A 15,140-nucleotide genomic window follows, 5' to 3' on the forward strand; every position below is an offset into this window, starting at 1 on the left:
CTGTCTCACGTCTCCCTCACTTGTGTGTCTTTCCCCTGTTAAGGTGAGACAGAATACACCTGATGCCATGTAATGTCCAGCCTTTAAATGTGTGAGTATTAAATGTTTTTCCATCATTTCGTACACTGAATGTTGAGGTCTGAGTCTGAAAGAAGGAAAGAGGTTGTTAAAGTAAAAAAGTGAATTCACCTGAGACAGGTTACCAGCAAACAAAGTGCCGCTGTGTTTGTGGAATGAGCACCTCAAAGCACAGGTGTTACTAATGACATCATCATGGCCCTGCACAGGTGTGTACTCACCTGCTACTACTCAATAATTCAGTCATTATCTGCCTGAGGAGCAGGGGTTCATGTGATCCGGTCTGTCCCACGTGACTCGTCGTCGCGGACTCCGCCTCTTTCACGTGAACGCGCCTTAAGCCGAATTAGAAAATCCAGGGTTAACAAAGCTCGCTGATATCCAGCTTCATGACACCGGTTATCCTCTCCCGCTCCCCGTCGCGCGCACAGGTATCGATAATAAAGCGCGAGCCGTAACTGACTGTGGCATCGATTAAGCTCGGCTTGGTTCCGTCTCAGATTTGATTAGCAAATCTGGTATTGAAACATCTCGGATAACTGCGCGCACCCGCTCCGACAGGAAGGGGAGATCAATCGCACTCCGAAACCTCGATCACAGCCCATGAACGCGGACAGAGGTGAGGAGACTTTGTTCAAGATCTCTAAACAAATAATTGATTAATAATTAATTGAATAATTAATTATTCTGAATCTCTCTATATATAGACGGATATTTATAATTACTTTTGTGTTTTCATAGATTTCCAGATGATGAAGAAACATGAGAGGGCCCACTTCTTCAGCTCCAAAGAGCAGGAACTCATTCTGAAGTTGTATGAAGAAGAGAGAGAGATACTGACAGCCAAATCCAACACTACCAGCGCCTCGAAGCTGAGAGAGGAGGCCTGGCAGAGAATCGCTGATAAAATAAACGCGTAAGAAGGATGATTCGCTATCCGTCACTCTGATATTTGAAGCTGAGCTTCACAATGATCTCACCTTTACTGCCACAGAGAAATGCTCTTATTTTTCATGACTTTCCAGGGTGTCGGACAGCGGCTACAAAAGGACGTGGCAGCAAGTGAAAGTCAAACATAAAAATATAGTGCAAACAGGTAAACATGTCATTGCACGTCAGTTTTTGATGATGTAACGTCCAGGTGAGAGGTTCACCTCTCAAATCTCTCTGTATGCAGCGAAAAGAAGAAGAGTGGAGGTGATGAGGAACGAGGGGTCGCTGACCTCAGCAGAGGATGATGTGCTGCAGCACAAAGGTGACAGTCTGAGGGTGGAGGTCCTCCCTGGAGGTGCCTGCATTGAACCACTGACTGGATCTGACAGCTCTTTCATCAGCGGTAGGTGAACCTCATCTCTGACTCAAACCCCTTCAGGAATTTCCCATAATCTGATTCAATGTTGGGCCCCACCACCACAGTCTCAGGCCACCCTGTCCTCCTGCTGCCTGCAACAAAGACTGAACCGGAGAGCCTGAGCAGCGATGAGACGGACGTCAGTGACACTCAATTTGAAGGGGTGAGTGTGTCAAACATCGTCTGAAGCTTTTTCATTCAAATATGCACAACCCCAATCCCAAAGAGCTGGCATGAAACAAGTACAGCATAAACCAACAGATTGTGATCATGTGTTAATCCCTTTTGACAGAAACTCACCTGAAAACAGCACAAAGTCAATATATTTAATGTTTGACCTCATCAGCTTCACTGATTTTTATAAATATCTGCTTATTCTGAATCTGATGCAGCAACATGTTTTAAATGAGTTGTGACAGGAGCAACTAAAGACTGGGAAAACACCTGTTTGGATCATTCCACAGGTAAACAGGTTGATTGGTAACAGGTGAGAGTATCATGATTGATAGGCTCAGTGGTTCACAGCGAGGATGGAGCAAGGTTCAACACTTTGTGAACGCCTGATTGGATAAAGAGATTAATACCTGGACTCAGGAACACAGTTTGTTTGGAAATTACTAATTCTGTTATTATTTCTCACAGAGTTCAGACTTTTTTAGAATCGGGGCTGGAACATGTTGTCTTTTTGCAGGATGTGCACAGCAGCAGCTTCCAGGAGAGGCCCAAGTCCACGTGTGCTGCATCCGCTGGCCGAGGTGCAGAGGTGAGGCTTGTGTGTCCCTAACAAGCTGTGGTAACGACAGAGATTAAGACCAATGTGAGCACATGCTGTTGAATTTCTCTTGCAGAGGCAGACGGAGGACGTTAGAGCCCTTTACTGCTGCTACCTCAGGAAGGAGATGGAGAACCGGGACCAACAGATGGCATTCAGAGCTCTTAAAATGAAGAAGCTGGAGAAAGAAATCTTGTTACTGGATAAACAGCTGATGTGACTGTGGCAAATATTTGATATATTGAAGGTCAGACAGTTGTAATAACTCGCTTCAGTCACATCATTCAGTCACATAAACTCATATGTTGCCTTTACTGCAGCACACCTGCAGGGGAGTGTGTGGGTCGGGGAGTTTGCTGTAATGGTTGACAGCTTCCAGTTCTGCCATCAGGTGGGTCAGAGCTTTTCTTATTGCTGCAGCGTTGCACTGTGCAGCTCAGTGTGTTCACTATGCAGTGCAATCAGAGGCCCGGTGAGGGTTCAGACTGGGGGGGCTTGTATGAGGGGCAGCTGCGTGGCCTCTTTGCTCCAGGAGGATTCCATCATCACATGAGTTACAGTTTGCTTTGGCACACGTTTGGTTGTGTTGTTGACCAGAATGACTGAAACAACTGATGTCTTTGGTTTGAGGGAACTTATCAGATGAGCAGTGAAGGAACTAAAGTGAACAAACAGTCATTATATTTCAGATCTGTAAATCCTTTGCAGTCCGTGACTGCTGAGGTCTGACAGGCCTGCACTGCTGCCATGTTCACCTCACGCTTATTTTAGAGGTTTTGTTCATGGAGTCTGGTCTTCAGACACATGCTCTGGTGGGCTATGGTCAGGTAACTCACTGGCTGCTTTGTGTGCATGTTGTGGACGCGTTGTGGCCGACCTCTCATCACTGTGCTGAAACATTTTGATACGATGTGGACTCACAGGAAGGTGCTGATGTGTGTCAGCAGCAGCAGAGGTTTCTTCATTCTTTCTGTTAGAACTGTAATGTTCTGACACCAAGCTGCCGGTGCATTTACACTGTGAAGGTCTTCATAGAACTGTCTCTCTTCAAAATGTCAGTGGTTCATTTTCCTTTTTAAATGTGTTCATTTTAAATTGTCTTTTTTTAAGTTTTCAACTGATAATCTGATCAGTGTTTCATTTTATCAGGACACCTGATGAGAAAACTGTCAGAATATATTTATCAATGAGTGCTATTGTTGTTTTTGTTTATCATATTTTTTTATTCTTGAAATGAAATGCTTCAGATACATTATAATCATCTGTGACATGTAAACATGAACGTGTATCTCAAAGCTCTTGGAAACATTAATTATAAAAAACGCTCAGTTATTACGATGAAATGTGAGTTTTTTGTAGGAAAGAAGCAGAACTGTGGACTTTATGAAGCGGAGTCTGAGGTGGAAGAGGAACCATCAGACAGCTGCCTCTGTTTCCTGCGGCTGCTCGCTGCTTCCGGTCTCACTCTGGTCCGCGCGGAGGTTTGGTCGCAGTGAAAATGGCGGACTGATCGTTGAGAACACACTTTGCCTCCAGCGATGAAAAGTCCGTCCGAGACATAAACCTGAATCCTGACTTCAGACCAGGAGCGACGGATCCGCATATCTCTCCCGAGCAGCCGATTCCAGTGCGATCGAGACTCGAGGAGTCATTGGCTGGCGCAGCGGCGCGCGCTCACCTCTGGAGCCCAAACCAATCGAACGTCGATAGAATCACCGCATCACTGGGAACCGCGGGCGATGTGATGTCCCTGGAGATGAAGTGACTGTTAGTGCATCATTTGATCAGTCTGCACAGTCTCACCGTTCAGCTCAGCAGAGGAACAATCAATCAACAGATCAGCTGATTACAGAGCTGATCAGAGCCAGTTACGGGTTTATCACATTGTGATTATTTTCACAAATCTGCTCTGAATCAGAAAGTGACTCAGAGCTTTCAGAAGAGTCATTTTAACAGAGAACAACCTGAAACCAGAGACACAGCAGTCAGGTTGTCCAGGGTCTGTGAAGAAAATAATTAAAGTCCATCTGAATCAGTTAGAGGGACAAATTAAAATAAAGAAAGTCACATTTGATAAGACATTAGAATAGGTGAAATATGTCTAGATGTTATGATGATTTCATATGAAGGAAGAACTTGTGGTCTTTGTGGTGCTTTTAAAAGTCACCATGTCATCATCAACAGTTGAACTCTGATTACACTGTAGGTTTTTTGCGTACAATTTTAAGGTAGCTGTACTACATTAGAGTACTTCCATTATGTACTACTTTATACTTCTAGCACTTTCCAGAGACATGCTGTGTTTTAAACATATGATCCATAGTAGCTTTACATTAACATAATAAAACGGTGTAACACTTAATCAAACTGCTCAGTGGTCAGGCTGAGCTGAGCTGCTGGACGCGCTTTAAACGCGGCTGGCTGAGCGGTTCCGCATCCGTTTGTCCCTGCACGCTCGCCGTACTTTCACATGACTTCCACTGCGTGTGACTGACCCGCATTCCTCGCCCTGTCAGGCTGACTCGGTTTAGTGGCTGAAAACATCGTCCAGACCTTTCTGAACCCGTCTAACACCTGAAACACTCACCTCCGCAGCCTGCTGGTTGGACATTTCCATGGCCACGAGATAACTGATGACCGAGGAACCTTTTGCTCTTTCTGGGCTTCTCGTCTGTGATGGCTGAGCTTCTGCTGCCGGAGTCAAGAAGGTGAGAGTCGCTCAGACCCGGTCCTCGTCAGGCCGGTCCCTGCTGTCCTGCAGCAGCCTGCAGGGTGGAGGACAGCAGCACTGCTTCAAACCTCCAGCCTGTGAATGATGCTCACTGTGATTAGAAACCAAACATCAGTGTTTGTGCTGCCTTCAGGGTCCACTCGGCAGCTCCATGCAGCACAGGCGCAGGATCACAGTGATGGAACAAAGCAGCAGCCTGTGGTGTTACCACTCTGCACACCTGTGTTTGCTTTTTGGTCATGACATGCAGAATTCAGTGGTGTGTTTGTCTTGCAGGTGCACGTATTTCTTCCTCTATGATGGATCCAAAGTCAAAGGAGAAGGTGATCTGACGAGAGAGGGGATCTGCTACTTCTACCCTGAAGAGGTGTCAGAAAGTGTTGCGTGTTGTCCTCGTGGTTGCATGTCGGTGCTCGGTGTGTTCACGTGCTGTTGTCCCTCTGTCAGACCCCGGTGGACCGCCAGGAGCTGCTCTGCGGGCAGCTGGCAGGTGTGGGCCGCTGCGTCTCTGAGCTCTCCTTCTCTCCTGTTCGCGTCCTGAGGCTGCGCCGCAACAAGTTCGCCATCCGCATGAAGGACGACTTCTTCTGGGTGAGTGCAGCTCTTGGACCGCCGACTGTCTCCTCAGTGTGAGTCTTTTTTTTTGCCGATGTTGTCTTTTGGTTGTTCCTCTCAGGCTCTGGGCTGCTCGGTGGAGGTACCCACCGTCAGCGTCTGCCAGCTCCTCGATCAGCTCATAAACCTCTTCTGCTTCTACAACGGCCCCGTCAGACAGAGCTACCAGGTGACGCCTCATGACTTAAGTCTGGTTTTCTCACATTCATTAAGATTGTTTGCGCCTGCGTCAACTTGTAAAGAGTAAAAGTCATATAAAAAGAGAACTAAATCATCATCAAACCACCAGGTTTTGTCACTTTGGGGGAAACTATTCTGTGACGGTTGCATGTTGTGTTTGACCTTTGCCCTGTAGCTGGACAGTCAGGAAGCTCTTGCAGCTCGGTGGGCGCAGTACCTCTCACACCTGCAGGCAGGATCGTCAGAGCTCCCTCAAATCTTCAGCTGCTTGAGGACCATTGACTCCACTAACGTAGGCACAGCACGTTGTAACAGTTCCACATTTAGACAGACAGGATGTGACTGTGTCACAATGTCCTGTGGTGTTGTGTCAATGCTCACTTTGACCTGACAGACACACACCAGGCAGATCTCTGCTTCACCACTGCAGCCACACAGTGACTGTAGATGTGCACAAGCTGCCAGCGTTTGGATGTTTCACCACTTGAAAGGTGAAACTACTCATTGCAGAATGAGCTGTAACCTTTACCAACACATACTGAGACACGCCAGGTGTGTCACATGATGCAATACATAACACATTAAAAGCATTATACTCCAGCACTCAGAGAGCCTTTGTGTGATGACCTGATGAAGTTATTGAAGTTATTGAAGCGTGGTTGTGTCTCCGGTCAGTTTATGTGCTTTTGAACATTGAACATGAACTGAAAGGTAACTGTTGTTCTCATTTTCAGGTTGACCCACTTCTGCTGCTCAAAGCCGCCCTCATTCTCCAGGCCTGTCAGCGCTGCCCTCTAGTGTTAGCAGGCTGCATTCTGTTCAGGGGGAGGTGAGCTGACATGTTGACAACATCCGCCCGTCAGTGTGGGAGATTTTGTGAATAACAGGTTTGGAAATCTGACATTTCTGCCTTTTCTCTGCAGAGTTGTAAGCACGCAGATGTTTCCAGAGCTCACAATGAAGGTGATGGTTCATGAGAGTGAAACATACACAAAGGTAGGACCTGATGAGTGCTGTCCTAAAACAAGTTGTCATCTCACTTTAATTGAAGTAAATAATGAGAATAATAGCAGTTTTGTTTTGCTGAGAAGTTGCTGAGGACCATTTAAAAGGCTTTGAAACACACTTCATGTGGCCGTCTGGGAGATTTCAGTCCTGGTTGATGGTGGTAATAACAAATGTGGTTTAATACTACAGGTCCCAGAACTCTGGAGGCAGCAAAACCGACTGCTGTCATATTAATAAAGAAGTCAGGCAGTAATCGACCTGTTTCCCTCATTCTGTGAGCAGATGTGGTCTGATGTTACGCTGCAGACTCCTGCAGCACAAGCGGTCAAAAAATGCTGAAAATGATCACATGACGGCAGTAAGATCTCACTGACAGACACATCACAGTTCCTGTGACTACTTCATAATAAATGTGTAATTAATGTGCAGCTGCAGCAGCAGGGAACATTCAGTTTGCATCAGCTGTAACATAAAACTGCAAATATAGAAATATTGCAGTACTTTCATCAGTGGGCCATCAGTAAGTCACCGCTGTGTTACCTCATTCGTCGATGAACAGTGACTTAACAGAGTTTTAAATGAAACTCTTTGATATTTAAGTAAGCTGTCATTGGAACTATGTAAGTGTTTCTCCAGATATTTTAATAAACACACATCACAGGAGAAGTTTCACTGAAACACATCAACATTTGGAAAATTCAGGCACACATTCGCTGCCTTGCCTGGAGGCAGCTCGTCAGCCTCGTTCAGCATTAAGGTTTGAAACATCTCTAGATGTTGTTCAATCTGTGCACAAACCAAAGTATAAGAGCAAACATCTTATGTCGGCTTATTCTTTAGCACTGATGCAGATCTTGTGAGCTTTGGACTGAGCCAGGCTAGCTGTTCCCTGTGTCTGCTCTATCTGTGCTAGGCTAAGCTAACCAGCTACACGCTCACAGTGCAGACATGAAGGTGGTGTCTGCTCCTTTAACAGAAGCCGGTGTTTATATGTTGATGTAGGTCCAGAGGCCCAGTGGACGGAGCAGCTCCAGCTCGTTCGGCGGCGCCGTCAGCTCCACCACTGTGTTCCTGACCACGTCTGAACTTCAGCACCTGCAGTCCGTCCCCGTCGACACAGACTTCAGGTAGCGTCTTCCCTCCCTGAGCCTCAGTTACTTTACTGAAGGTAAACATTTCCAGAGAGCCTCAAACTGTTTTCTACCCTCCAGTTTCCACTCGACCCCACTCAAAGACACTCCCCCAGCAAAGACCCGCCTGTCCAGGACGTTGTCTGACATGCTCTCCACTGAGTCCGATCCGTCTGATCCTGGTTCCTCCCAGTCTCCCCAGAAGGTGTCAGACAACTCTGTGTTTAGTCCGGTTCCACGGCAGAGCGGCGCCGATCCACTCGAGCCGCCCCTGTCAAACGGAAAACATGAAGCGGAGGAGGAAGCGCTGCTTGAGTCGTGTTATCACAGTTTTCACAGCAACGGAGGCGCAGACAGTCAGATACTTAAGGATGGAGACGCCTCAGGGTTCGAAGAAAACTCCCATCTGAATGGAGGTGGAGGAGAGACAGTGTTTGACTTCACAGGGCCTGAGCCTGGGGAGGACAGATCACATCAGGTTTTGGGAGAGGCCAGTAGAGCTGGCTGCGGCAGAACTCAAGGCCATGAAGCAGAAAGTCCAGACCCTCCTCTGAACCCAGAGGAGGGTCCGCTGGTCCCCATGACGCTGTACATGCACCGGGTGAAAGGCCTGGTGCTGGCTCTGCTGGTGGAGCCTCACTTCTTGACTGACACAGCTTCTATGGAGGAAGTGGTGAGAAACAGCAGCAGCCCTGCAGGCCTGCTCCTGCAGCGCCCTCCTCAGTAATCCACCAGTACTGCACCCAGTGCCTCTGTAATGCTAACGTATGCTTTTGTCAGCCAGTCAGCTCTTCCTCTGTGGTTTGTGTGCAGTATCACAGCAGCCTGGCGTCACTCAATGGACTGGAGGCCCATTTGAGGACCGTCTCACCGGTGGCCCCCGGTGCTCCAGGACCCTACATCTTTGCCCATTTTGACTGCATTCAGAGCACGCTGACAAGTGAGGCTCCCGTAACCCTCCTCCATTGTTCACTCTGACCCTCTCTGTGTTCATCTTTGCTCCTCTCCTTCCTTTTTTCTTATATTTCTGCTAATTCTGTCTTTTCCAGTTTCCCAGCTTTCACTTTTCTTCTAGAGTGAGTATAAGCTCTTCTGCCCTCCATCTCTACCTGGGCACAGCGGGGGGTTTGGTAGTCTATATTTGTCTTTGCATGAGCTAACGGCTAATTAGTAAGACTGTGATCAGCATTCCTTTGTGCAGCAGGCATGCCTGGCCAGGTTAATGTGCCGCTGTGGTCCAGAGTCTCTTCTTATTGTGTGTCTCTGCAGCCAACCTGTCTGCTCGACCGGGGGGAGCCCCAGAGCGTCCTTTTGTGAGAGCCACATCACTTCTCCACTCGCATTTCTGTGACACTGAAACTCTGCAGGAGGCTATTATCAGGTCAGCATGGCAGTGACGTGGTGCTGGTGGTGGTTGGGGGGTTTCTCGTGCCTTTCATAGCAGTAGTAGTTGGGGGTGGGGGGTTGGATCTGTCAGTTGGTCATGTTTATCATCACGTCCCACCATGTTCCTCCTCCACTTGCACAGATCTCACTCACATTTACAGCAGGAAAGGGGCTCTGCTGTGATATTTCTTTAATTTCTGCTGCATGTCATTATTCTACAATATGCTTGAAATGTAAATGCGTGGGACATGCCCCCCCCCCCCAGGAGTGCCGGTGCTGCTGTGTATGGAACCCGCAGTGTGGCTCAGGAGACTTACTTCCAGCAGCACGGGGGATCGCTGAGGAACTCGGGCATCCCTAACCACCAGGACAGCGCTTTCTCTCTGCCCAGCAAGGCCCGACACAGACTGCTGAAGCACGGCGTGAACCTGCTCTGACCGGACCGGACCGCCATCCGCCTCAGGGTTCAAGAGGAATACTTAAAACATGAACTGTTCTGTGAGTAAGCTTAAAATCAGCAGAGAAAATGTGAGAACATGATCTCAAGCTTCCTGTTTGGTAGCTGCTGTGGTTCACTTGCTGTGCTGTCTCATGCTGTATGATAAAACCTTCACAGCAGAACCTTTTTAAAGTTGTGTCAAGCTTTGAATTTGACAGGCTGGTGACAGTGGGGCAGCATAAGTTCTGTTCCCAGTGAAGTTTTAGTCGTAGTTTACATGTTTCCATGCTTGTTTGGATACAGATTGTTCATATTTTATTCCTGTTTTCCTAAAACACGTTTTGTATCTACACACATTTTGCAGCTGCTTCACTTGAGTTGTTTCCCCTCATCACATCCCCAGTGCAGTGAATGTAATCATTCTGCTTCATTTAGACTAAAGCAACATGAAATCTTTATACCCCTTAACTTAATGTATTTGTACAGATTCACGCTTTTCTTTGCTGCACATACTGCAAAACTGTGTTGGTTTATAACAAAAATTTCTAAGGTAATCTAAAATAGTTTTTATGAAAATGTCTATTTATTTCAAATCAGCTCTTTCGTAACTACTCGGCTGTCAGATCTGCTGTGTTTCTCTTCAAAGTGTCATTTGTTAAACAGATCCACTCAGAGTTTGCTGAGCAGAGATGCGCTGTGATATTCTGTCCTGCATCATTAGTGGAAATTAAATGAATACATGATCCTCTCAGAGTTGAGTCTTTTGTAAATGCTTGTTTAAAACCACGGGGGCTACACAGCCTTGTTAGAGCCACCAGCGGCCTGCATGTGACCCCGCAGCCCGGCCTCATTGGGGCCTGCAGGGCGCGCGCGGGGCTGCTCCAAAAGCCAAACTTGCTCATAAAATGTTATTATTCACGTTCTGTCCCGATGTTTCTGTGTCGTAAATAAGCCCGTTCGTGATGATCCAGATCTGGAGTCATTAGAGTCATTAGCTAAGAGGAGCTGAATGTGAATGGATGGGGTCGGCGCTCTTCGGGGCGCCTCATTATGCACGCGCATTAAAAGAAAGCAGCGGGGGGTAAATGGGTGGTTAAAGGCACGAACAAAAAGAGGGGCAGGGTCTGCGAGGAGGGTCAGGATTCAAATTCTAAGTGCTGAGATGTCCCCATTGTCAGCGGGGTATATAGCAGGCAGATCAAACCCGCCGGATGGACAGTTTGAAGAGGTGGCACCGCGGAGGAGCTGAACGTTTTCTTCGGTGAAGATCCAAAGGATTTAGAAACGCCAGCATGGCCTCCGCGCACCGGACTTGGATTGCTCTGTTCCTTCTCTCGGTGATGACACGTGACATTGGAGTACTTGGTCGCGCAGCAGACACGCTGGGATTTCTGACGCAGTCGTCGAAAACTGCTGCGGAATCGTCCGCCTCCACTTTACGCACGGACGCGCTGAGGCGGTGGAGGCGCGGGGTGACGGAGACGCACCGGGATCGCTGCGCGGAGCTGGCGGCGCCTTGGCAGGAAAACACGGCAGAAGCTCCCGAGGAGGATGTAACGCTGCTGCAGCTCCGGGTTCGGCCCTTTTCCCCGAGAGCCTCCCAGGGCCTGGTGTTCCCTGGAAAATCCCTTTTCAGCTTCGTCCGACGGGTTTACCACTGCTGTCAACAGGGACTGAGCTGCAGAGGCCTCAAAGGAATACAGGGTCGCCTGAGAGGAGGTAAGACAAAGTAAATCCAGGTGAAACACGTGCATGTTTCTCTAACTGTTGAACTGAAGGGGACTGTTGTGATGTTTGGTCCTGGGAGGTCAGAGAGGTCACAGGGGCCCCTGGGCTGCAGAGCTCCACCAGAGAACTGGAGATCAGGTTTACTTTCCATTGAATGTAGCTCATTGCATCATAATGTGACCAGGAGCCGTTCAGGCCCAGACCTGAACCATCCAGACTGCTGTTTCTCCAACTGCATCAGAACACATCTGTGCCATGAACAGGATTTAGAATGAAGGGTTTACAGCACAAACAGCTGCAGTTTGTCCTATTAACTGTAATAAGTCAGAAAAAAGAGGAGCCAAGCCCTTTAAAACGTGCATCACTAAATTCACTTCAATCCCCCTTTTAGACGCCAGATGAAGAACTTCTATTAAATTACTTTAAATCAGTGAGGATGAAGCATGAGGACACACGACTGTGGGGTTCAGGTTTTCTGACAACACAGAGGACATCAGCAAACAGACATCAGCTCTGCAAAGATAATATCTGTTAACCAAAAATGACCGTTGATTATATAAATGTGCACAAACCCAGTGAAGCTCCTTGAGATGGCTTTCAGAGAGAACAGCGATGAATGAGTGCGTCGGATGAGCAGCATTGAGCAGCTGTACTCGGTGCAGATAGTGACACTGTGCAGGAATGTCAGCTGTGGGAGGTTGGTGTGCTTGAGAGGCAGTTTCAAGGACATTAATGGCTTGATTAATGCAGCTGTATAGAGGACCACATCATCTGCATACAAATGAGCCTTAAAGAACTGTTGTGATATCCTGCTGCCAGATTAACAAACCGTTAGGACAGAAAACATCACCTCCGTGGTGGAGATCCCATCTGGCTCCTGGGATTTAGTGCATGTTCTGCTCCGTGACTCTGACAGACTCTCCTCCTCCACCTCCTCTTCAGGTACAGATGTGGAGTTTCTCCTCACCAGGGAGATTTCATCACTGACAGTAAAGAGAGCAGAGCTTCACCTCCAGCTTTCCAACCCCCTGCATCTGGATATCCATCCTGTGATTTCGTCTCTGGCAAAACGTGACCTTCCCACCAGGTAAAAACTCTAATTCTTCATGTCTTTCATTAGCCTGAAAGCCTCCTGCAGGCCGGTGGACTGGTGGTGGTCTCTGGGAGTCTCTGGCCTCGTTGTAAGCCTCGTGTCTCTCTTCCTTTAGGTACAGTTTGTGGTCACGGGGCAGCACGGTGGAGCTGAGAGTGGATCTGCTGTTCCTTTTCCAGAGTCTGCAGGAGGTGGCGGGTGGTGCCGGAGGGGGTCCCAGCTTGGTGAACATGCGGCAGGCAGCGATTTCTTCCAGGGGGGATCCACCAGGAGAAAAGCCCACTTCAGGGGCTCTGCAGGACACTGATGGGGATGTGTGGGGGGATGGGGTAGCCCACACGCTGCCTGCCCTGGAGCTGGGCTTGGTCTTGGGCTGCAGTCGGGCTGGATCCGGGGTGCCCTGTGGAACTGGTGGTGTTCACCTCTCAAACACACCTTTCATGGCTCTGTACCACAGATGAAGTCACACTGAGACCGGACTGGACTCAGCATGGACTCATTTCAGCTGCTGAGTCACACAGTTGTCTCAAAGCTTAAAGGACACGATGCACTTCAACGTCAGATCTATTAATTTATAAATGTTTTCTTTTCTTTGCTAAATATATATACATGTGTAAATAGTGAATATGATATACTGTAATTTTATTCAGTCATTCTTTGGTTATTAAAGCTAACTGTGTGGCCGTTTCCGTTAATGGACGTGGTTCAGTCGACTTTGTTCAGCTGTGTCCCTCTTTTGGATATTCTGAGGACAAACCTTTGAGACATGTGTTTCTATTTAAAGAAGTTTTCACAGTTGGTGGAAAAGGTGGGAAAAACAACACCTGGACAAGCAAAGGGCCGGCACATGTGCCGCGACCCTGCTGAACTTCGCTAATCTGCTTGTTAGACTTTTAAGGTATTTAGGCCTTCACAAAGTCGCAGAATTCTTCGATGCTTCACACTTTGCATGCGGCTCGACCGGCTCGGCGGACTGTTAAAAAACCTGCAACTCGTTGGAGTTGAAAAACAGCAGCAACACATTCTGATAAAATAGCACATTTATTAAAAAGAGACAGCATTTATCAGCATTTCTCATTTTGCAGATATATGCCACATCTGAGAAAGATCAGGGCTCTCCAATACATTTCTCAGCCCGCCTGCTGCTGCCTACAGCCCTCAGGGGAGCGTTTCTTTATCCGACACATGGGACTCATACTGAAGCACACACTCTGACCGCTGGCAGGCCTTGGCGTTCGTGTATGTGGCCTCCTATCTGGACGACGTTTCGCTGTTCAAATTTGTCTCAGTTTAAATTCATCTCAAACGTTCAGTTGCTTTGAAAATGAGAAACAAGGAAAAACAGCAACATGCTGAAAATGGTCGTCTCAAACTAATTTACATCGATTACAAATTAAAATGACTCTTTTCGGATGGGACTGGGTGTCATGGCGTGGGAGTAATGTGATGACGGGAGATGTTTGATTCCTCTGGTTCATTCGCTGCATCACCAGGTGAGACGAAAAGTGTCCCGTTAGGACACCGTGTTTAACTTGGATGGAATGGCGGCAAATCTTTGGTTCTCATGTGGAGAAAACAAAAACGACGCAGGGCAGATCTTCATTCCACTCAGTTCATTCAATCGTTTTTTTTTTTTTTTTGAACAGGTCTGAAAAGGCTGGTGAGGAGCTAACTGTAAGAAACGACACATTTGAGCTCGTCTCTGACTGGCTTGGCTCCTGGAGGAGTTGAGGTTAACGGCAGACGCTCGTTCAGTCCTGACCGGAGCCGCCTGTGTGGAATGAAGATCTAACCCTGACGAGGTGTTTGACAGAGAAGGGGGGCACAAAAACAGGCTAATTTGATAGAAGCCAACAAAAGAGCAACCTCAAGGCGAGCGATGGTAAAGCACAATGTATTCAATAATTCAAGGCAACAAAGACAAACACGCGCACACACACACACACACACAAAAAGACGATTTTAAAATACATGAGGCAGTGCAAAATGTCACACCAATAAAATATCACGTTTTAAAAACTCAAAACAGATCCTGAGGAAAAAATTCAAACACACAAATCCAAGCGTATTATAAAATATCTCCAGATCAGCCCCACTCCGATTTAAATTATATAGAATAGAATGGAAGATCCCACATTTTCAGACAATCTCATTTATTTGACTTTCTGGCAGTCAGCTCACCTGGCTGCCTCTTAAAAACCTTTATACTCTGTACCAGCAACCGTTTCTCCCCAGAAGAAAGGCCACAAAGTCTTCCTCAGGAGAAAATGAAAACACCCGAACACCTCAGCTACAACACAAAGTGATGAGAACAAAACTGTGGTCACACCAGACGAGTGTGATCTTGTACCTTATATACACACGCAGCTGTGTAGACTTGCGGAGAACAGAAGACGGTGACTTTGGTGCTCAATTAAATCAACTTTTTGCATCTTTTCAGAGGAGGAAAACAAAAGGTGCCTATATGGTCTTAAACATGAGTTAACAACTTAAAAAATAAAAAGAGAAAAACAAGAAAACCCACAAACCGACCAACTGTAAAGATTTTTCTGGCACTAGTTTCTCGCCCAGCATCGATCAAAATGGGAAGGAGAATCGAGGAGCGAGGAAGGATCCACAGCACCTGAAT

At 47.4% G+C, this 15,140-nt stretch overlaps 3 protein-coding genes across 3 annotated transcripts; all 3 read left to right on the plus strand.

Annotated features, from left to right (window-relative positions):
• Positions 1-424: 424 nt before the first annotated feature.
• On the plus strand, positions 425-3,539 carry LOC121607169. Its single transcript, XM_041937863.1, has 7 exons — positions 425-697; positions 820-994; positions 1,104-1,174; positions 1,256-1,414; positions 1,495-1,592; positions 2,121-2,192; positions 2,278-3,539. The coding sequence occupies exons 1-7, from the start codon at positions 682-684 to the stop codon at positions 2,419-2,421; spliced, it is 735 nt and encodes a 244-aa protein (XP_041793797.1). The 5' UTR covers positions 425-681; the 3' UTR covers positions 2,422-3,539.
• Positions 3,540-3,671: 132 nt separating this feature from the next.
• hps4 (HPS4 biogenesis of lysosomal organelles complex 3 subunit 2) lies at positions 3,672-10,492 on the plus strand. Its single transcript, XM_041937862.1, has 13 exons — positions 3,672-3,968; positions 4,797-4,909; positions 5,209-5,299; positions 5,380-5,523; positions 5,609-5,716; positions 5,903-6,019; positions 6,462-6,556; positions 6,651-6,723; positions 7,738-7,862; positions 7,947-8,538; positions 8,679-8,805; positions 9,135-9,246; positions 9,517-10,492. Exons 2-13 carry the CDS (start codon positions 4,878-4,880, stop codon positions 9,686-9,688), a joined length of 1,788 nt encoding a protein of 595 aa, XP_041793796.1. The 5' UTR covers positions 3,672-3,968; positions 4,797-4,877; the 3' UTR covers positions 9,689-10,492.
• A 368-nt stretch (positions 10,493-10,860) lies between these two features.
• On the plus strand, positions 10,861-12,972 carry si:ch211-170d8.2 (uncharacterized protein LOC571755 homolog). Its single transcript, XM_041936489.1, has 3 exons — positions 10,861-11,409; positions 12,241-12,505; positions 12,627-12,972. The coding sequence occupies exons 1-3, from the start codon at positions 10,983-10,985 to the stop codon at positions 12,970-12,972; spliced, it is 1,038 nt and encodes a 345-aa protein (XP_041792423.1). The 5' UTR covers positions 10,861-10,982.
• The last annotated feature ends 2,168 nt before the right edge of the window (positions 12,973-15,140 follow it).

This window comes from Chelmon rostratus, chromosome 5 (assembly GCF_017976325.1).
Source record: "Chelmon rostratus isolate fCheRos1 chromosome 5, fCheRos1.pri, whole genome shotgun sequence".
Taxonomy (NCBI): Eukaryota; Metazoa; Chordata; class Actinopteri; order Chaetodontiformes; family Chaetodontidae; genus Chelmon; species Chelmon rostratus.